The sequence below is a fragment of the Leishmania infantum genome, chromosome 12, assembly GCF_000002875.2.
Source record: "Leishmania infantum JPCM5 genome chromosome 12".
Lineage (NCBI taxonomy): Eukaryota > Euglenozoa > Kinetoplastea > Trypanosomatida > Trypanosomatidae > Leishmania > Leishmania infantum.
In genome coordinates this window covers 296273-317833 of record NC_009396.2, presented here as the reverse complement: position 1 = coordinate 317833, position 21561 = coordinate 296273, and the positions used below count along the sequence as shown (strand labels likewise).

At 57.1% G+C, this 21561-nt stretch overlaps 5 protein-coding genes across 5 annotated transcripts; all 5 read right to left on the bottom strand.

Annotated features, from left to right (window-relative positions):
* Positions 1-2979: 2979 nt before the first annotated feature.
* Positions 2980-7089, bottom strand: LINJ.12.0520 (conserved hypothetical protein; the record flags this gene model as incomplete). Its single annotated transcript, XM_003392248.1, has 1 exon — positions 2980-7089. One exon carries the CDS (start codon positions 7087-7089, stop codon positions 2980-2982), a length of 4110 nt encoding a protein of 1369 aa, XP_003392296.1.
* A 3283-nt stretch (positions 7090-10372) lies between these two features.
* Positions 10373-11872, bottom strand: LINJ.12.0510 (hypothetical protein, unknown function; the record flags this gene model as incomplete). Its single annotated transcript, XM_003392247.1, has 1 exon — positions 10373-11872. The coding sequence occupies one exon, from the start codon at positions 11870-11872 to the stop codon at positions 10373-10375; it is 1500 nt and encodes a 499-aa protein (XP_003392295.1).
* A 3815-nt stretch (positions 11873-15687) lies between these two features.
* LINJ.12.0500 (conserved hypothetical protein) lies at positions 15688-16191 on the bottom strand (the record flags this gene model as incomplete). The annotated part of the gene is made up of 1 exon (XM_003392246.1): positions 15688-16191. The coding sequence occupies one exon, from the start codon at positions 16189-16191 to the stop codon at positions 15688-15690; it is 504 nt and encodes a 167-aa protein (XP_003392294.1).
* A 1034-nt stretch (positions 16192-17225) lies between these two features.
* On the bottom strand, positions 17226-19043 carry PGI (glucose-6-phosphate isomerase; the record flags this gene model as incomplete). The annotated part of the gene is made up of 1 exon (XM_003392245.1): positions 17226-19043. The coding sequence occupies one exon, from the start codon at positions 19041-19043 to the stop codon at positions 17226-17228; it is 1818 nt and encodes a 605-aa protein (XP_003392293.1).
* Positions 19044-19592: 549 nt separating this feature from the next.
* Positions 19593-20006, bottom strand: LINJ.12.0480 (putative vacuolar ATP synthase subunit; the record flags this gene model as incomplete). Its single annotated transcript, XM_003392244.1, has 1 exon — positions 19593-20006. The coding sequence occupies one exon, from the start codon at positions 20004-20006 to the stop codon at positions 19593-19595; it is 414 nt and encodes a 137-aa protein (XP_003392292.1).
* Between the last annotated feature and the right edge of the window lie 1555 nt (positions 20007-21561).

Genomic DNA, 21561 nt, shown 5'->3' with positions numbered 1-21561 from the left:
TGTTCTGTAAGGGTGCGGCCGTGGTGCCGCGTTGACGCAATAAGTGCCTCCTCCTGCGCCACAAATACGGGAACCCCGCCCTGAGCGGCTTGGCATCGTGCCGGGTGGGCGCCGGACCGTACACTGCCACCAGCGGTACTGTATGCTACCAGCTGATGAGGATTTCTGTAGTCCGTGCTGCCACCGCCGCTCTCAGCCTGTTGCGCCTCCAGAGCGCGCAGTTTGCCAGCCGTCAGCACGCCCTGCGCGGCGAGGCGGCGCGACTGAATCCCAAGCTTGCTCTGGTCGTATGGAAGCACTGGGTCGTGCATCAACGGGTCCTCGAAACCGCGCGACTCCTTCATCCGCTCTGCCGCGCTCACCCAGCGCGGCTGCGCGGGAACGGTTCCGCTAGAGCTGGCGCCACAGCTGCCGCCGGAGGCCGCGTAACGGCTGGAGCTGTGCAGTCCACCGGCGTTGAAGGACGACTCCATGTCCCGGATCACGCGGCGCTGGCGCGAACCAACGCCAAGCAACGGGGAGTTGTAGGACAGGGGGCGATCGACGTTTCCCGGTGATCCTCCGCTGAGCACTTGGCCCGCGGCGGTCGCGTTAGTTGGGCTGAGGATTGCGTCTTCACGCTCTTTCAAGGCGCGGCGGAGATCCGTGTCAGAGCGGCTGCGAGGGAGGCCGGCACCAACACCTCCGGGAAACTGTGCGAGGGTCGAGGAAAACTGCATCCCGCTACCATAGTTGTGTGCGCGGCGCGACGTAGGGGAAAGCCCGGGGGACGCGGGACTGCGTTGCAGCGGGCTGGAGGTGTAAATCGCGCCCGCGTCTGCACCAGCACCTCCGACCGACACCTCGTTCGTGTGCCAGTAGCTGGAGTTGGTAGAGGCATGGTGGCCCACGCTGCTAAGAGGCGGCAAGGTGGGCCGGGCGCAGCTCCCCGGCTGTGTCGGCGAGCCGGCAGCAGACCCCACGCCCGAGGACGTCAATGCAAACGATTTTGTCGAGATGCGACGAGACGGCGACCGCTGCAGTGGCGACGCCGCAGACGACGTCAACGAAGCAACAACGGGCACAGAGCCTGTCAGTGAGGACACGGTTGCTGCAAATACCGGTTGTGGATCGCGGTGCACTGTCGATACCACCGGCGACGGCACCACCATCTTGCGGGATGAGGTGCTCGTCGAATAAAAGGCAGCCTGATGCAGGGCTGGCACGGCAATGGCCTGGACGGCACTTGTAGGCCATGGCGAGGCGTCCAGCGGTGGGTCTGCAGGCAAGGCAACCTCCTTGGAAATAGACACAAAGTTGGGCCTCTCTCGCGCGTGCATTGGCTCGGCGACGGCACCGCTGTCGTGTTGAAAGCAGCTGGGAGTGAAAGTGGAGTCGACGGCGGGCACCGTAGAAAGAAAATGCTCCACGGTCGAGGAGCTCTGCCCGCTATCGAAGGGTCGGGTGGAGCCAAAGACGACGTTGTTGCCCAGCGGACACCCAAAAGAGTCATTCGTGACGCTCGTCTGTAAGTCCCCAGTCGGCTTCACGCGGCAGGGGCTGTTGTCAGTGCACAGGCAGTCATTCGGGGCACCGCTAGAGTTGCCCGTGTCCCGTCGGTGGTGTGACGCAGACACGAATTCATGGCCTCTATCGGTGGCGGGACTGCTCAGCTTCGAGGCCCTGACGGGACTTTGAGCATGAGAGTCCATCTTCCTCTGCACAGAAAAGCGGGCAGGAAATGGTGGCGAAAACAAGAAAAACTAAAAGAAGCACTGCAAAGCAGGGAGGGGCGACACTCTTTCGTGTATGCCGTGTGGACATGTCCGTCTTTGTGTGTGTGTGTGTGTGCCGCGTGCAGCACAACAGGGCAACACCAAAGAAAACGAATCAGCAGAACATAATAAGAGGAGAAGGTGGAAAAGGCAGAGAAACGAAAAGAGCCGCAGCGGAGCAGCAGTCGTGTCTCAGTGCGCACGTGTCTTCTTTTTTTTTTGCAGCGTGGCCATCCAACCACGAACATGTCAACGAATAGGCCCGTGCAACCACCGTTCACCGAACTCAGTCGCACCATGGCCGTGTCCAGAAACTAGGCGAGCCAAAGCCGTGTGGCGTCCTTCAGCCCATTGGCATTCCACTGCATGCAGCGCAGGCCGGGTCCAGGATTACGCTCGATAGCACCGCGGCGCAGCTAAAGCAGAAAAACAGTGGGTGGATGCCCGTGCTTGTTGTATCATCGACACATTTCGTCGTGAGCTGGTAGAAGCGTCATCATGGCAGCAATTATCTGTGGCATGGCAGCAGCCGTGATGCCTCCGCCGACGTCAAGAGACCGCAACCAATACCCAGAGGGCAGACGGCAGGCTGCTTGGCTTCCCCACAGAGAGTGTGGGTAGGGAGGGGAGGAGGCAGGGGCCGATGGACCGAGATATCACGCACGGCGGTGTGCCACACACACACCTCCTCTCTCCCCCAGTCATCTGGGGCATCGTGCAAAACCGAAAAAGGGGGGAAGAGGAGTCAGCGGCAGGAAAGGAAGAGAAGGGAGGAGAAGCAGGAAAACGGCGGGACGGGGAGGACGAAGTGTTGCGATTCATCTGCATCCATTTTCGTGTGGCGTGTGGCGTGCAATGCGTCCGAGTCGATAGAACAGGCAAAAGCCATGAGTCTCCACTTGCCAGTCGGCAGTACCCGGCTTGGTGTGTCGAACCGCCGTGGCTTCACCCGCGTCACTCTCGAAAGACGTCCCCTGCGGCGCCAAAGCATCCATCTACGCGAGTCACGTATAGATGTGCACGAACGTGTGCGCAGATGAGGGGGGCGGGGTGGGTGGCTACGCTGAACCGCCTTTCTGTTGCCCTTCTGTGCCCCTCTCTCGTGGTCGTGTATTCGCGGGTGCAGAGAGGCAGCCCACCACCACCAGGGTAACGTTCTCACCCTCGTAACACGACTTGAAAACCATTTTGTGCTCGACATTCACACGCGAACTTTCTCATGGCTTCAAGGTGTACGCTGACTCGGCACGTTAAGAATTTCACCGTCCGTCTTGAGACGGAAGGGGCTAGGCGGACGTGGTGATGTCACAGCTGTGCCATTGGGCACACTGCGCGCCTGCAGGGCCGTCAGCGCCAGCGTTCGATTTCCCGAGGCCCAGCGGTATACAAAGTAGAGGTTCACGCGCGCGGCGCGCTGCAGAGCGATGGTGCACTCCTCCGGCGGGCACAAGTCGTACGCGACCCGCTCATATAAAGGGATGCACATGTAGTACAACTTCAGAAACTGCAAAGTGCGAGCGATGTTGTAGAGTACCTCCCCGATGCCGGCAGCTGGCTCCAGTGCCAGGCGGAGCTGCTGATATTGAGTCAGGTAGTAGATGGCCGCCGACACGCACGCCTCACGAGACCGAGTTCGCTTTCGGTGGCTGCAGAACAGGTAGGAGAGACCCACCATGAAGTTGAGCAGAATGTCTGACGGCCTCTCCCGTAGCGCCATCAGGTACAGATTCAGCACGCGTGCGTAGCTGCGCGTTTGGTGATATCGGTTAGCCAGCAGCACAAGTAGCGCAGGGTCACTGTAGCCGTCAGCGACGGCGCGGTACAGGATGGAGCTGCGATCGTAGCAGCGGTTCAGCACGCTGTGCATCAGCTCCACCACCTCACGGCGCTTGTCCTCGGCGGTGTCCTGCTGCAGGAGCCGGAGCCCTACCCGGTAAGCATCCTCGCTCTCACCCGCGGCGAGTGCGGCTCGCAGTACCGCCAGCCGCAGCGGCCGCTCGAGTCCGTTTCCCATCTGCCGCAGCCGGCGCTTCTGCGAAAAGTGAGTGAGTGCGACAAACGCGAACTCGCGCGCCTCCGTGAACTGGCCCACCGCACTGTAGCACTCCACAACGGCAACGGCAAGTGAGATGAAACCGGCCTTTCCCAGCACAGCCACAGCCTCACGGAGCGTCACCTTGTCCTCCAGCCCCGTGCCAGCCGGAAGCCCGGGAGCGGCACTGGCGTTGTGGTTCGCCTCCGCCAAGTCAGCCCATGGATTCTGGCCGCTGTCTTGCCCCTCCCCGCTCCGCACCCCGCCTCCGGGCGTGAAGCTGGAGGCATCAAGAAAAAGTTGCGCCATAACCGGGTCTTGGAACTGCTTGCTGACCTCCTCCAGCGAGGGGAGCTCATAGGATTCCGGCAATACGTCCACCGCGTCATCGTCGTGTTGCTCATCATCCCGCATCGAGCCTGCGGCCACTTCCCTCGCATTTCCAGACGGCTCGGCCAGCTCCGCTTCCGCGTTTGCGATCGCCTCGGCCTCTGTCAGGAACCCCTCCAACTCTGTCAGGTCCCTGTCCCGCTCCCCCACTATCGTGTTGTTGAAGCGGCCCACGGCTGCGCCGGCGCTCGCCTTTTTCGTCGTCTTCCCCACGCCCTTGCCCTCCATGCCTGATGATGTCTTCACCACCCCTGCTACGGCAGCGGCTGTATCGGCGACTCTTTCACCGCCCCGGTCGCGCTTTACTGGGGGGCGAAGAGCGTCAGCGCGGCTTCGGTCCTTCTCACCGTCGCCGCCGTCCTCCTCCTTGACGGATTGCGTCGCACTGCTCTGGTCTGCTCCTGGCTTGACCCTGCTCGACGATGGCTGGTCCTCCTCAGCCCCATCACCCTCGCCCCCCTCTTCAGCGGGCCAGAAGGCAGCCGGCTCCATGCTGATGATAGCCGCGCGCCGCTCCTCGGCTGTCTTGAGCCGAGTGACGCCTGGCTCGCCGTGCACAGTAGCATCGCCGCTTCGCTCACCAGCATCTTCGACAGGCCCTTCAGGCTTTTCATCGGTCAAGAGGGCACCGTCTGCAACCCTCCTCTCGCCTCCAGGGCGGCGGCGCCGGCGGTTGAAACGGAAAATCGTCGAGGTGTCCTTCAGCTGCCCCTCCTCCTCCCGTCGATCCCAGCCGGCGGCGAGCGACGCCGCCGCAGAGGCGCCGTAGACGGTTGTCGTTAGTGACTCCAGACCACGGCGAGCCAGCTGCTGCCGTGCGACGGAAGTGGAGGCTTTGATAGACGCGGCTAGCGAAAAGGAGGTACGTGCGGCGACGTTGCTGCCGCCAGCCGCGGTGCTGCCGCCCACCATTCCGGCCAGGCTCGATGCAGGTATGATGGCCGAACTAGCACGCGTCATTGTCGGCAGGTAAAGAGAAGCCCCACTGCGACGCGACGACGTGCCGGGTGCGACAGATTGGGTGTCGCCGTCCTCCTCGCTGGACAGCAGAAGCTCGAAAATCGAAACGCCGAGGGCGATCGCCTCGACGTAGCGCTTTGCACGCTGAAACACGTGAACGAGGAACACCCCGAGCTGAATGCGCTGGAGCGCTGGCTCGTGTGTCGACGGCGTCAACACCTCTACGGCAGCGGCGGTGTCTTTGTGCTGATAGAAGTAGTAGCGACCGAGCAGGAGACGTGCCTGCAGATGCGTGGGCTCCAGCTGCAGCACGCGCTCGGCGTATTCCTTCGCTTCGTCGTACAGCTCCCTCGCGTACGCGCTTTGAGCCTGCCCTTGAAGGGCAGCGGCTAGCACCGTTTTGAGGTCTGCCTCCTCCGCCTTGAGTGCCTTTAACGCGTCTGTGGCCGACTGCACCTGGTTCAACGGAGCTGTGTCCTGCATCAACGTCAGCTCCGCCTCCGCCATACCCACCTGCCTGCGAACACGGTCGTAGACAAACTGATGGTAGCGGGCCAGCGTCACGTACACCTGTGCCGCCTCCGCATGCATGCTCACCTTCTGCAGCGACATGGCCGCATCCAGCAGGACATCACCATAGTCCTCCATTGAGCAGTGTGCCACCAAGTGCTGAAAAACGTCGCGGCATGGCTGCTCATAGACGCCGCCAAGGAACGCGTAGGCCACGCCAAGCCGCACGAGGAGGTCCGGCGGAAGCTCCATGAGGTCAACATCAAGGCAGCCAGCCGCCATATGAAGCAGCTGCACTGTGTCGGAGAAGTTGCCCTGCTCGTTCAGCAGCTCGGCATGGACGTTGACAAGCGTGAGAAAGTTCTTCTGGTCCTGCGGGCTGCGCAGCTCTATTCGCTCCCCGTAAAGTTGATGCACCACGCCGCCGCGGTGCGCACCCGTGCTGCCAGCTGCATCCCCAGGGCGGTTGGACGACGGTGGATGTAAGAGAGGCGAGGCAGGTGATATGAAGTCGTCAAACCCGAATTCGTCCAACGAAGCCTCGGCAGGAGACAAAGACGTCGGTGCCGTTGTGGCAGTGAGGTCCGCTGTGACGGGCACTGCTGCGCCGTCCTCGCCGGCGTCCATGCCAAAGAAGCGAACGCGTTTCGAGACGCGTTGTTCTGAGATCGACGAGTCCGGCGGGGGTGAGGGCAGCTGCTGCTCCGTACCTGGAGTGGAAGACGACACTTGAGCAGTTGCCTCCGCCCCGTGTGCCATCGTCTCACCCGCCGCCGCTGTCGCTCCGGTCACCTCAGCCGTTGGCAGTAGTTGAAAAGCGTGCTTGACGCTGCTCTCGATCAGCCGCTGGAGTGACGCCCACTTGCCGAGCTGGAAGTACAAAGACGAGAGGAGGGCGAACACCTCAAAGTCGCGGCAACGGCTGCTGTTCCACAACGGCACCAGCACGTTCGACGCTCTCCGAATCTCGCCCAGACCAATAAGTAGATCTGCCAACTGCAGCTGCAGCGCACGGTACCGCTCCTGGTTCTTCTCCAGCGCCGACATCCGCTGCAGGCAAACCACAGACTTGTAGTAGAGCTGCTGTGTCATGAAATCGTGCAGCAACTCCTCCCATAGAACGATGTCGCGAGCCAAGAAGGCCTGCAGGAGCCGGAAGTCGCTGGCCTGGTCAAACTTTCCTTTCGACTCCGCAATCACCGCCAACAGAGCGAAGAGATGCGCGGTGGGTCGGATGCGGAGCGCTTGCACCGCCTCGTGCTCTGCTGCTTGTGAATCACCTCGCAGGAACGAATTTTGTGCCGCAGTGACGTGTGCCTCAAACGTCGAATACAGCGCACTTGAAGAGAACTCGCTGCGCTGCCCCTCGCGCCGCCGCTTCACAATCGCCACGCTTCGCCCTGTCTCGGCAGCATTTGAACTTTCGCTTCGCTTCGGCGGCATCGATTTGCACCCCTACCCGCGGCCGTCCAGAGAGGGAGAAAAAAAAAACACAAAAAGGAACGAAGAGGAGAGGGAGAAAGTCCGAGATGGCAAAGGTATCGGCATACCACACACACATACACACCTTTAGTGGGGGAGGGGTAGGGAGCCCTTCGGACCACGTCTGTCGAAAAGTGACCTTCGTAGACTCAGATGGGTGCAGTTTTTTTGAAGCAGAGCGAGGAAGCGCACACTGAAGGCAGAAAGATGTGTGCTCTATGCCAGAAGCGTACCTTTTCACGTGTTGCTCGCGTGTATGCGTTTGTGTATGTGGGAGTATATACGTAGGTGAATAGGCAGCTGCGCCAAGCCTACGCGAACGCCTTGCAGAAGGTGCTCTTGTACTGCTGAACCAATAGATGGTGCGGCGACAGAGAAGTGTATGTGTGCGTGTGTGTGTGTGTGTGTGTGTGCGTACAGTAGGAGAGAGTGAGCCGGGATGTAACCACCACACCAGTGAGACTGGTGCGCGCGCCATTGTGCGGTCGCGGCAGAAGCACTATCGGCCTCCCAGCTTGATGCAGACCCAAACCACATTTCACGAAGCCGTCCGCAGCTAGAGAGGAAGAAGAAACAGACAAACAGTCGAGGCCCGCACTGCTGTTTATTTGAGGCGCGAGAAACCGCACCCATGCCCCACGTTTGCTCACCAGTTTCACGCGCACAACTTCTGATCGGTGTGCTGTCGTCTTCCGCTCCATGCGCACACGGTGGAGAGAGGCCCTCCTTCTCGTGGTGGTGGTGGTGCATCGATTGGACGCCCTAAAGCACAAAAAGCTCATGCGCACCTTTTCTTTTGGGGGGTTCTGTCTTGCGCGTGGCGGGTGATTTCCCTTTCTTTCGCCTTTGGCCCTTTTATTGGCAAAACACGCACGCGCGCACAGAGCCAGCGAGCCCCCTCTTCCTTTTCTTCTTAGAAAAACAACCAAAAAGAACCGGCAACCGCCACAGACGCGCAAGCACATTACGGTTTTCTTGGCGTTCACAACAGAGACACAGAGCTGGGGCAGGTCTGTCGATAAACCACGGCGCACAGGCCACACACGGCAGATGGGGAGCAACGAACGGAGAGAAGCACGCCTCATGGTTGATGTGACACTGCACCCTAGCAGCGACGCAACACGCTTCTCAAGTCCCCCACCCTACCCCCCCCCACTCCCTCTCCCTCTCCCACTCGCCAGCCTGCACAAATCCTGTGATGCATCCACTGAGGTCAGCGAGGCACACCACTGGCGACGCTTGACGGTCGCCTCACGTCTCATGAAAAACAGAGCCCAATCAGAGACGCAACGTGGTTTTCGTTTCTTTGTGGTTCTGCCGCCATCCGCCTGCGGTCCATGGTGCACGTTACACAGTCCGCCACCTACACATGCACAACTTCACGCTCAAGCCCATCGATGTAGGACTACCACATTCACTTGCTCCGACAAACCGATCGACTCATCTAGGCAGGTCATTCTTTTCTGACAGACTTAGGAAATTGGAACACACGCCATGAAAACGCCAGCGAACGTCGATTTCAGTGTTCACGGCACACACAACTCCTCAGCACGCCGCGCTGAAACGCTCCCTAAGCGGGGTGCGTGCATCCATACTTTTCAGATCTGCAATGCTTCTGCGGTGTATCTCCTCCCTTTCGGCCCACAGAAATATACACAATCAGACTGTAGCGTGCCCGTATGCGCACCCATCATTCCACAAACGAAGCACATCCACATCCCTGACGCACATGTGCATGCACACAACGGGCAGGAAGCAACGACAAGACCATCTTCAACCTGTGTCATACCAAGACGGTCCTGCCCTTTTACATCTTGCCTGCGAGCTTCACGAAGAAGTGCAGAAGAATGATGGTCACTATAAAGGCGGCGCAACCGATGAGGAGCTGCATCGGCTGGATGGTGAAACCGGTGGGGTCTAGGTCGTTCACCGGCTGGCGGGGGCCCACCTGGGAAACACGACGCTGAGTGGCGCGCATGATGACCGCCAAAGGTGAGAGCAACGACCTGAATAAAGAGAGAGGAGAAAGAAAATCAGGGAAGCTTGTACTAAGAGGGCAACAGCAGAATGTGAGACGATGTAGCTTGATGGCACAGAGTGGAGCGAGGACTACACTGCCGCCAGTGGTACAGGCAGAATTGAATAAATATGGGGTAAGGGGGAGTTCGTGTGTAGAAGGGAATACAAGGTGCAAAAACAACAGTGAAGAAGTTCGTTCCAGTGAAGAGGAGACGGCCAAGCGTCCATTGAAGTGACAGGTGCTCCGTGGGTGAGTGGTTTTTTCGTTTTCTGCCAGCTTCCTTGTCCGAGAGAGAGAGGGCACCGCCGGCGTACAGCGGGCAGAGCTTACCTCCCACCCCTCTCGCACAGGAAAAAAAAGAATTGAAAAAGGATGCCGACATGCCTTCATGCAAGGATGCCTGTCTCACCTATCGAGCGTGCACGCATACGCACATGGTGACAAGGATGAGACAAACAGAAAAGAGCACCACAGCAGAAAGGGGCACCAACGAGTAAATTGACAATCGACATCCTTCTAAGAGCGCGTGAAGTCACCGCCGTGCGCTGCGTACGTGGTTCTGCGTTTCTGTTGCCTTTTCGTTTGTTTTGTTTTTGTTTCGAACGCAGTCGTGCTCAGCACATGCGTAAATCGGCGCGTTCTTTGCGTTTGCCTTTTGGAGTGCACCTCTTACTTCGATGCGTGTGCCGTCTTCGTAATGACAGCAGAACGAAAGCCCCTCTTCGAACTTGATTGGGGGAAAAAGAGGCCGTCAGGAAGATGGAGATGAGCTGCGCCACCACCACCCCTTGTTCGCAGCTTCCTGTATGTCATTCATTACTTCAACGTGTCTATTCGGAGGGCTGCACGAGATGCGTTAAAGCCACGCTGACGCTTTACCTATCACATGGATGGCACAAGCGTTGTGCACTGTAGCAGGCCGCTCCGACGCAGCGCCATCCGGAACCTGGCCGCCGACGTCATCAGCGATACATTGCTCTGACCTCCCCACGCCTTAGGTGCTCAACCCTGCCACCACCAGCAGTGGCTCGGCACTGGCAAGGACAGCGGAGGGGGGGAGGGGGCTGCGCGGCTTCCCCCAGACAGAGTGGGTGTACTGGACCCTGACACCATGCATTGAGGTGTGTGTCCCTCGTCGTCGGGATCGTCATTTATGCTGCAGAAAAGATTACAACGGGCCCATCTAGCGGCGGCAAGCACGGTGGTCGTCCTCTGTGCGGAGTCTCAGCTTCGTGTTGCTTCGTAGAGACGTTTGTACTTGGTTCGCTCCTCCGCGATCAACGCCAGCTGTTGCTCCTTGTCAAGCAAAGCGCGAAGAAGCTCTTTGCACTGCCTCTCCGCAGCGCCAGACGCCATGGCGGCAGAAACGTCGCATGAAGTGGGCAGCCCATCTGACGTTGGCAAAACACTATAAATAGTACACGCCTCACCACCAGATGGCGGCGGCCTTGGAAAGGCGAACGGATCCGGCATGACTCGCAGCGGCTCAGCTGCCACCACGGCCTTCTCACAACCTACCAATGGTAGCCGACAGCCGTCCTGCGTGCGACTTCCAACGGCGCTCGTGGTGTAGCGGCCTACACTACTCGGCAACACACCAGGGGAAACTGAGCTGATTGTGGGCGAAGGCTGCAGCCCCTGCTTTCCAGCATCATCCAAGAGCGCTGGGTCTCCCGATTCCAGAGCGGCGGCTGTTGTCGATGACTGCGTTCGTGACGACTCGGCAGATTTCCCAGTGGACATCTCTTGCCCTTCCGCGAGCGGCGGCCACACTACAACGACACCGCTTCCCAGAGCCTGCGCAACACGCCCAGCTGGGGTGGCGCTTGGGGACAAGAAGCTCGCCACCGTTGTGTCGCTTTGGCAGTTCATATCCACACCAGGCATACTGCTGCTGTCCTTCTCGTTCTCCTTGTCCGACGCGCAATCGCCGGTGGCCCCCTCGTAGGGCGAAGCGGGCAGAGCAGTGCTGGCCTCCGACGTCATAGAACTGCGCAGCTTTCCGGCCTCAGACGGCGACGAGGCACATGGAGGTGGTTTGTAGAGCGACGGAGGGCGATAAAGGCGTTGGGACGGCGATGACGCATCAGAGGCCGAGTTCCCTGCATTGGGCCCGGCCTGGGAGTCGCTTGCGCAGTTACCGATCGTGGATACGCCTGGCGGCGCCCCACATGCGCCGATGGCCCTTGCGCCTGCTGCAAACGAGGAAGATGAAGGTGTCGAGGACATATATATTTTGCCACAAACCTGCTTTCTCCACTTGAGCAATTCGACGGCGCGCGACTTCCATCGTGCTTTCGCCGCCAGCGCCTCCGTGAGCCGCGCGAGACACTCGGCATGAGCCGACTGCTCCTCCCGCAACGCGCGACGTAGCTCATCTAATGTAGCCTGCCACGTGTCCCTAAGACATTCTTCTGCAGCATCCTTTGTGTTACGGTCTGGCCCCGCCGAAGTCTTCAGACACGATGCATCACTCGCCCCCGATTGTCGTAGCGCCGAAAGTAGTGCATTTGTCTGCTCCGTGAGCTCCGCCCGCACTTGCGCCTCCATTTCCTTCCCGTGCTGCGCGTGCTCCTGCTGAGATCGGCAAAGCTGCGCCCTGGATAAAGCGCAGTCATCACGGAGCTGCGCGATTACGACTTCGTAGTTTTCCATCGTGGCGTAGCAGCGGCGCAGCTCTCTCTGCATGTGGATAAACTCACAGATGGATTGCTCGCTGTGCATGCAGTCCTTATCGTGGCAGTAAAGTGCAGCCGCCACGCTCCTCGACAGCAGCGAGGCGGGATGCGTTTGCTCAGACAACGGCACAGTGCCGACATCTTGGCCTTCTCCTTTCCTACAGATTTCGCCTTCCACAAGCACATCGTTCACACCCGGCGTGCCTGTCGCGCGCCTTGATGCCGCGACAGGCGGTACTGGAGCTGCGGCGCTTTTCTTTAAGCTCGATGATGACGCAGGTGCGGCATCCACTAAACGAACAGACGTCAGTGGCACCTCTGTATCAGCGTTGTCGGCTCCCTTGCGAGAGAAACTCGTGGTAGATGGCGGGAGCTGCTGGGTCCGCAGCGGGGTAACTCGCGAATCATGCAGCACCGCCTCCCGCGCAACCGCATCATCTTTGGGTGAAACTAGCCCGGCATGAGGTTTTGAAGGTGCCGCTGAGCGCGTGTGCAGAAGGCTGCGTCGGATGTTGTTTAGCCGCTTCGTGGTCACGCCCGTCGCGACAGGGTTACAAGTACTGGTTTGCAACGGCAGCGATGCGCTTCGGTGTAGTGCCAGCGGCGCAATGTCCGCGCGGGAGGTGCGGTATCGATGAAGCAACGGCGTCCCGCCCTTTGCGAAGCGCCGCGATACAGAAGCGGATTTGAGAGCAGCATTGCCCTCATGTGGCATGGATGCCAGCGGCTGTGACGAAGAGAGCCGCGCGAGCGAGCCGATATCCAGCGTCCCTTGCGACGGGCTACGGCTCAGACCGGAAGGGCTCGGGGAGGTGTCTGCTCTTCCGGCCCGACAATGCGTTGAAGGAGACAGAGCCACTTCTTCCACGCGGTTGGTTGTCCCTGCAGCTGCCCCGCTGCTCGCCTCACACGGCGCTCGGCGCTTGTGTGCGCTTGTGGGGTAGTAGTTGAAGTCGCCGTGCAGCGAGCGATACCCGTGCGCTTCAGCGACTGAAGGAGCTTCGGTTGACGGTAGCGCCGCATCAGCAGAAAGAGTGGCGGGCATCAGTGCAAGGGAGGGAGCTCACAGGATAAGGGCAAGAAGACGCATGCGATCAGGTTGTCTATGTGCAACAGGAAATGAATAGTGTGTTCGAGGATCTATATAAAGACAGACGTGCGTTGACGCCGGTCCTTTGTGCTGTACAGGGGAGCGAGTGGAAATGGTCTATGGAGGCTACAGCGCCACGTCGACAAGGAAGGCGCCACGCCGGTGCCGACCGTCGGCAGATGCGCTGTACCGACTCGTAGTGAGAGGAGGAAAAATACGCTCCGATGAAGGGGCAGCACACAGAAGGGAAGGGCTGGGGGTAGAAAGAAGAGAAGCGAGTAAACATGCCATGATGTGATGGCGAGTAACACCGGACGCTTTCAGTTTTATCTCATCCCATCAAAGATAGTCGCGACTGCTGCCGGGAGATGAAGCACCTCATCAGCATGCCTCTGTCATCCAGCGGATGCTCTTCCGAGGTCAGCAAGCTTCGTCTCCTCTACGCGCTGAATCATCAGAGCAGCATCTCATTGCTTTCGTCGGAGGTTGCACTGTCACCCAAAGTCCGAAAGGCGCTCGTTTGAAACGTGGTGGTAGAGGAAAAGCTGTTCTTTTTCCGTTCGGCACGGTCGAAATCCGTTCTGCAATACAGAGCCAGTGAAAAGACATAGCGAGCGGTCGAGAGACGGCACTCGGAAAACGAGAAACGGGATAGAGACACACACACACGCACAGGGAAGGCAAGGGAAACGAAAAAGCGTCCCCCAACGGCTAAGAGAACATAAGCAAGACAGAAAGCAGAGGGAGATGAACGGAGCCGCCGTGAGGGACGATAACAGAAAACGAGTCACTCGGCCTTTGCCGAAGAAGTGCTCTGGCTCTACCTGAGAAAGAGTAATCGCCCAGGGTGTCTTCTTTTGGGCCAGCCCGCTGCATTCCTAACTTTTCAACTTTTACGTACTAGGATAAAGAGATAGTGTGTGCACACACTGGTGTTTGGGGTGCAAATAGGGTTCTTTTTCGACGTGCGTGGTCGCCATGACTACCCCGCATACACACATATACACACACACACTGCGCGCAGCACAGCACAGCGCAGGTGAGCAAAACAGCTTACAACGCTTGGAGCACAAGCAACAGTTACGTTCTATAGTGACCTGTGTTACCGAAAACGCATGCACACTCATGCACAGAAAGAGGGATGTTGGAGAGAGATTAAGCGGAAGGGAGGAGAGAATCACAGGACGGCTAAGGCGCTAAGTTGTTGCCTTTTTGTTGTTGTTTTTGGCTCTCCAGCCCTTCTTGGGTGCGTGGGTGTTTGCCTCAGTCCTTTATATGAAAAAAAGGGAAAGCTACAAAAGCAGGACTTCAGGGATCAGTACCGGCACGGAGAAAGCGAAAGAAGTAGTGAATAGCAGAGGAAGGAGTGGGAGTAACATGAGCACGAGTAAGTGATGGGAAACAAGAGAGACGAAAAAATGAAAAAAGAAATGTCTAAGGAGGAGGTGCCGGGAAGTGTGAAGTCGGGGCAACGACGGAGGGAAAGAGACGAAGGGAAGGGAGGTGCGGGAGGAGGCCCTCGTGGAACAAGTGGAAGAAAAGACCTTGGGGAAGTGACGGCTATCTCCGTCCGTCTAGAATTAGGAAGAACATACTGGAAAAAGAGTGTGAGACAGCACACGCTACTAAACCTTTTACACATCACTGCCTTCCAGCGTGGCTCCGTAAGCCCGTCAGTAGTCCATGTGTGTCGGCCGCGTCTCAGTCGCCCCTTCGAATCCCCAGTGTCGTAGGCCCACTGACTCCTGTCTTCGGAGAGCTTCCCTTGTTCAGACAGAGTGATGGGACCCGTCGCACAACGGCAGGTTCTTGGTAACCCTGCAGCCGCAGCGCTACGCTGTGCCCGTCTCCTTTGCTGTGAACGCCATTGGCAGCGTCGTCGCAGCGTGTTCCTCGTTGTACACGCCGTGAGAGCGGTCACAGGAGAGCTGTTTCTGACCGAGCCCACACGTGCATCAGTGCTAGACCTTTCCATGCTCGTGCTGGACGCTGTAAGGCGCCTTGTATGGAAGCGCGGCGTGGGGCAGCAATGCTGCAGGAAGCGGTGTCCGTGATATTAGGTGGTGTGAGAGAAAGATAAAGGACAACTTTCAAGTAAAAGATGGGAGTGGAGAGCCTTTGATGGCGGGTGCGAGTGTGTGCAAAAGCAAGGACATAGGGCGATAGGGGAAGGTGTCTGCATGCGAATGTTGTAGCAGTACAGGTTGCCGAATCATGGATACGGCGTTGTCGACAGTAGAAAAAGGACTGTTAACGCAGGTAAGGAATGAGAGGAGCAGGATTGAGGAAATACTCATGATTTGCAAGCAGCTGTTCGCGCGTCGCACACACACGCACGTGCACACCTTCAGTTACGCCACTGCCATGAGGGCACATATAACGAGTGCAGAGCTCCCCACCCCACCCCACCCCTCACAGAGCGTGAGGGAGACGCAGGTAGCGCCCTGGCATCGCAGAGACCAAAACACCCGCGAGGGGCGATAGCGAAAAGGCAGCCATCGCCCTGGCCTTTTCGCTAGATCGACTAAACTTGCTATGGGTGCGCAGACGTGCAAATATTCATGAAACAATCCAGCTGTAGCAAAAAAAAAAGAACACACGAAAGAGAGAACGCCAGAGAAGTTCGAGTTTTGCTCATGAAAACACGTTCGCCTCTGTGCTCGGGCTGTTGGTGTCACGTAGGAAAAATAGCAAATGTGATGGACGGAACGAAGGATGCTGCCGGGCAGCCGCGAGAGGCGTTTTTTTCGCTCATCAGCGCCGCCTCTTTGTCATCGATCGTACCGGGGGGGCAACTGCACCCATTTCATTTCATGCTTCGGTGAGTTGACTTGAGTTTTGCGGAAGCGCGCCACCGGACACTCCTCCTGCACACGTTTGCCGAGTTGCTCAATCTGCAGTGGTGTCGCCTTAGGAGCATCCACCATGACGTTAATTCCGCCCTCGGGAGTTTTATCAAAGCGAATGTCGCGCAGATCCACGCCCATCTCGCGTGCAATGTCGCGGGCGTGCGACTCGCTGCACCATTCGAGCGCCTTGTCCAAGAATCCGCCGAGAGGCCCGCCAGGCGGGAAACCGCTGCCGCCACCGAACCCACCAAAGATGTTGCCGCCGTTACTACCAGAGCTTCCGCCCTTGCGGGCAAAAAGACTGGCCCCACCGCTTCCACTGCTGCCGCCCAACCCACCAGGGGCACCGCCAAATTCTTTCCAAAACCCCTTGGAGAAGCCCCTGGTGAAGCTGCTAAAGAAACAGCGAGTTGCCGTACGGTGCATCGTTTGTGGCGGCGCTGCCGCACAGCAGTCGGCCTCTTCGCCGTCGCGGAAGCCGTAGGTCGGCACACAATGTAGTGCTCCAGCTTGCTTGTACCTGCCTTTCCTCTAGGAATTTATTGCAGCTCCAGAAGAAGCACTAGCTCCACACTCATCTCGATACGATGGCGACACCATGAAAGAAAAACAAAGAAAAGCGGTGATTGTTTCCCCAAGCACCGCGTTGTTTATTATGCCATCACAAAAGGAAAGGCAGTGGAGAAAAAAGAGCGAGACTACCGGAAGCAGCCCTGCAGGGCACAGTTGACCGTGCAGGATGAGGAAGTAGCTAACGCAATCATACCGAGGTGCTTCTCGGCACCGAGGTGGCAGTCTGGCAAAGTCAAGACGCAGTGCGGAACAGATCCAGCGGTGTTGTACCGGTTTTTCACATTTTCCTTTTCCTTTGCACACTGCTTTCATATTCTCCGAGCTTCATTGCCACAATAGTAAAAACGCTTCAGCAAACTGAAAGGAAAGCTGCGCTGCAGACACGATCCAGAAGGTAGTGGTTTGTTTTTTCCTCTTCAGACCACTCGAATAGCGAATGAAAAGAAGCGTCCCCTCTCACACGATCTGAAGTCATGGCTACTGTCGTTCTTCTCGAAAGCCGTGCTTGAGACTTATAGTGTCCGCCCTGGAACGAGTTGTGTAGGAAACTGAACTATACTTGGTGAAGAGAAGCTGGGCTGTGTGTTTTGTCGTGGTTGCTGATTCAGCCTTTGAGGAACTCAAGGGTTTTCGAATCCTGTGCTCGAATGCCTCTTTTTCACAATAGAGTTACATTGTGTGAGCCCATCGCCCACTTTCAGTTTTTCAAGCAGTGTATAGTTTTTTGATATGCTGCTTTCTTCTCCCGTCCCCCGAGAGGCGATCACAGCAGAGAGAGCAAACGCAGTTCTTTCCCGATCCTCGCTACCTGTCCGTTGAATCGCCAACAAAGGAAGGAAAGAGAACATGCACTTCGCAGCTCTAAATAGTAGCATCAAGAGACTTTTTCACAGATGTGCGCGCGTGTTGAACATGTTGATCAGGCCGTTCGTAGAGCCGTCGTGATCGGAGACGATGTTGCCGGACTTGAGTTGCGGCAAGATAGACTTGGCAAGCACCTTGCCAAGCTCCACACCCCACTGGTCATAGCTGTTGATGCCCCAGATCGCGCCCTGGACGAGAACCTTGTGCTCGTACATGGCGATGATAGCACCCAGCGCACGCGGAGTAAGAGCATTCACCAGGATCGAGTTGCTGGGACGGTTTCCCGTAAACGTTTTGTGCGGAATCATACTCTGAACGGCCTCATCCGACATACCAGACTTGGCCAGCTCCTGGCGGACCTCCTCCGCACTCTTTCCTACCATGAGCGCCTCCGTCTGCGCGAAAAAGTTGCTCATCAGGATCCGGTGGTGGTCGCCCACACGGTTCTGTGTTTGGACGCAGCCAATGAAATCGCACGGGATGATCTTGGTGCCCTGGTGAATGAGCTGGTAGAATGCATGTTGACCATTTGTGCCGGCCTCACCGAAGATAATGGGGCCCGTCTGCACAGCCACTGCACCAGACTTCTTGGTCACGCCCTTGCCGTTGCTCTCCATGTCGAGCTGCTGAAGGTAGGCCGGCAGACGCCACAGGTACTGGTCGTACGGCAGCACCGCCTCTGTCTCCGCGCCGAAAAAGTTGTTGTACCAGATGCCGACCAAAGCCAGCATCATCGGCAGGTTCTGCTCCGTCGGTGCAGACGCAAAGTGGTTATCCATCACGTGCGCGCCAGTCAGGAACTCCACAAAGTTGTCGTAGCCGATCGAAAGCATCACGGAGAGACCGATGGCGGACCACACAGAGTAGCGACCACCGACCCAGTCCCAGAACACAAACATGTTGACGGTATCAATGCCAAACTCGCGAACCTTTTCCGTGTTGGTCGATAGGGCAACAAAATGCTTTGCAACGGCGCCATCCGTCGAGATGTTGTTTGCTTTGAGGTAGTCCATGAGCGCGTTGCGTGCAGACATGGCATTCGTCAACGTTTCTTGTGTAGTGAACGTCTTGCTTGCAATGATAAAGATGGTCTCCTCCAGGTTCACCTGCTTCAGAACCTCAGCCATGTGTGTCCCATCGACGTTGGACACGAAAAAGCAGTGCATGTCGCGCTTGGAGAACGGCTTCAGTGCCTCGGTCACCATGACCGGGCCAAGGTCGCTGCCGCCAATCCCGATGTTGACTATGTTGGAAATGCTCTTGCCCGTCTGACCCTTCCACTCTCCGCTGCGGACCTTTTCGGTGAAGTCCTTCATTTGGGCAAGCACATTGTTCACATCGGTCATCACATCCTTCCCGTCAACGATGATCGGGCGGTTACTGCGGTTGCGCAGCGCCACATGCAACACGGCGCGGTTCTCAGTAGAGTTCACCCGCTGCCCATCAAACATAGCCTTGGCGAACGCCCGCACTCCACGTTCCTCGGCCAGCGCAACCAACGCATCCTTGATCTCGTCGTTGATGTGCGACTTGGAGTAGTCGAGGAAGAGGAAATTTTCCTCGCTGTGCAGGCCAACCTCAATCGAGTACCGCCCAAAGCGCTGATGATCGTTCTCAAAATGAGAAAGGATGGACTCGTTGCCGTGCTTCTCGTACAGGGACTGCAAGCGCTTCCACGCAGGCAAGCTCAACAGGCTGCTGTCCGTGGCTCCCAGCACCTTGGTCCTGCGTGCAACCTCATACGGGGCATTGAAAGTCGAAGTGGCCATGCTCGGTGTGCATCCATTGACTTCGGTGCTCTCCAGCACGTGCTCCTTCAACTTCGAAAGATAATCGCTCATCTTGAAAAGGGGTTTGATGTGCAATGGAAAACTGTTTCTTGTGTATGTCAGTGTGCGTGCGTGTTTTTAGCGTATAATACTGATAAAGCGGAGCTATAGCGAATGAGCTGATGATCCTGTTGCTGACAAATCTAGCCAGAGCATTTCGCGTGTGAAAATGACACTTGAGAGGAGGGATGTACAGAGGAGCAGCAGTGTGTGAGGTTAAAAAGACTGAAGTTTCGGAAGCATAAAGTACGGGTAGGAGACGCGATACATGCAAGCACGTACACCTATACGCCAAACTCCCTCGACTGCTTTGAATAGAAAACAAGTGCTCACAATGTCGAGCGAAAGACCAGCTATATTTTTTTGAAAAGTAGCCTCTTCTCTCACCCCTCTGAAAAGCAAAGCCAGGCATCGTTTAGTAACCATCCTAATAGTCGATAGCACCGCCAAAAATACATGAAACGCCTTGGTCGCCAGCTTCCTCTTCCCAGCGGACACATAGAAAGAAGCACAAAGCGAAAATGACCTACACACTGCAAAACCACCGGCGACGTACGTAAGCTACCGAATACCCAGCGCACGAGTGATCTTCTCCAGCACAAAATCTTTTTCGGCGTCATACTTTTGCCCCTTGCTTGGAATCTCCAAGATGCAAGGAATCACAGTGTTGTATTCCTCCACAAGATGGCGAATATCGTTGGCTATATGCTGGCAGATGATGATGATTCCAATATCCTTTCGTCCACACATCGTTGTAAACGCTTCTTCGATCTCCGACAGAGGCGTCGATGGGGTCACAACATAGTAGTTTGGTGGAAGCCCGCTTTGCTGGCCTTCGCCTGGATTCTCCCTTTGGTTAGGCATCACTCGGTTGTCGCCAACTCCAGCAAGAAGAAACCCGGTGACTGTATCTTCGTCGCCGATGATGCCGACGATGCGCTGTTCACCGTTGCGGTAGCGGACAGAATTTGCCATGGTTGCTAAGAGAGACTGCGTGACGATAGCTTTGCAATTTGAAGTTTTAGGCGTGTGGGAACAGAATCAAAATACGATATGGTAGCAAGTGGGATTCGACGGTGTTGCACAGTCATAAAAGCACACGAGTTCAGCCGAGCGCGTACTCTCGCCATAAAGGACTGCTGCAAGGCCCTACTGTCGCTGCTGCTTTTGTCAACGAGCGTCCATACACATTCATCTCTATTGTGCGAGGAGACATGCATCAGCTTGCATCTATCACTTTTCTTGCAATCAGCACCGAGGGGTAACTATAAAAACAGTATGTCACGACTTCCAGTCCTCGTAGATAATACTCTTACTGTTGAGATCTGGAGACTCACTAGCGGCTTCAGCGACGAGCACGCCTAGGGTACTTTCCCCTTCTGCGTTGGCGTTTAGATAATTCCGGGCCAAATACTTCCGCAACAGCGTACTGTCAACTATGCATGCACCCTCACCAGTGACGCTGCTCAAAGCACTCTCTGTGCTTACGGGTTCCTCCACGCATCTGGTAGGAGAGCGCTCCTTTGCGTCAGCCCCAGGCTGTCCTCCAAACTTGATTATTGTGCGCCCCATCGATCTGTGGTAGATGCAATAAAGAAAAGGGAACAAAACGTGTGTAATAAGTAGCTACTGTATCAAGAAGAAAAGACCGCGAGAGACCATAGGTAGGCGTGTCTTTCTCACGCAACGCAGACAGAGCTGCTGCAGCTGCTGTAGCGCGTGATTGCTATACGGGGAACACCCTCCTGGGTTTTGTACTTGGTTCCGATCCGCTGCTATTAAACTCAAACACATATCACTCACGTGCCAAAAGTACCCACATAGAAAAGTTTTCGCTTCCATACCAGGAAGACGCTGCGCAAGGGTTACTCGCTATACTCATTAGCTGAGCACTTGCTCACCTGTTCGCCAGTAGCCCGTCAAAAGGTACCTCACAGCAAATGCCGAGACTGCGCCTCGGCCGGCATCCTACCTCGATGAACTCGAATCACTCTCTCTGCCTAGAACTTCGTAAGTACCCCGATAAACGTGTCAAGCACTACACTTCAGCCTAACATTTTCTTTTTACGGCAATCACTTTTCCTCACCCTTGCAGTGCGGGAGCAGTATCCGGAACTGTCCACAGGCTCCCAGGGCACGCGAAACCTCACACGCAAAGCATTCCAGCACACACGCTTTCAGCGCCGCTGCCAAAACCCTTCAACCTCCCATGTACAACACCTTCTCTCTTTGCTTTAAGCATGCTCATTCTGCAATACAACATGAGTCGAGTTCCCCGCTACCCCGGCCTGTCACATGCCCCCGCCGCGTCGTGCGAGGCAGCGGTAGACACGCGTTGCACCAACGTCGACTCAGTCACCTGATCACGGCGCCTGCCTCGAACTCCGCCCAGCCACTCTTGCTTCGCAGGTCGCCCCATACAAGCTCACATTATGCCGGCCGCCACCCGGTGCGTCCCGTCACAGTGACACCCAGCGTTCCCACGCCAGTGGGCAGCCGGGGCAGGGGTGAGATGCGTTCGAGTCACGCT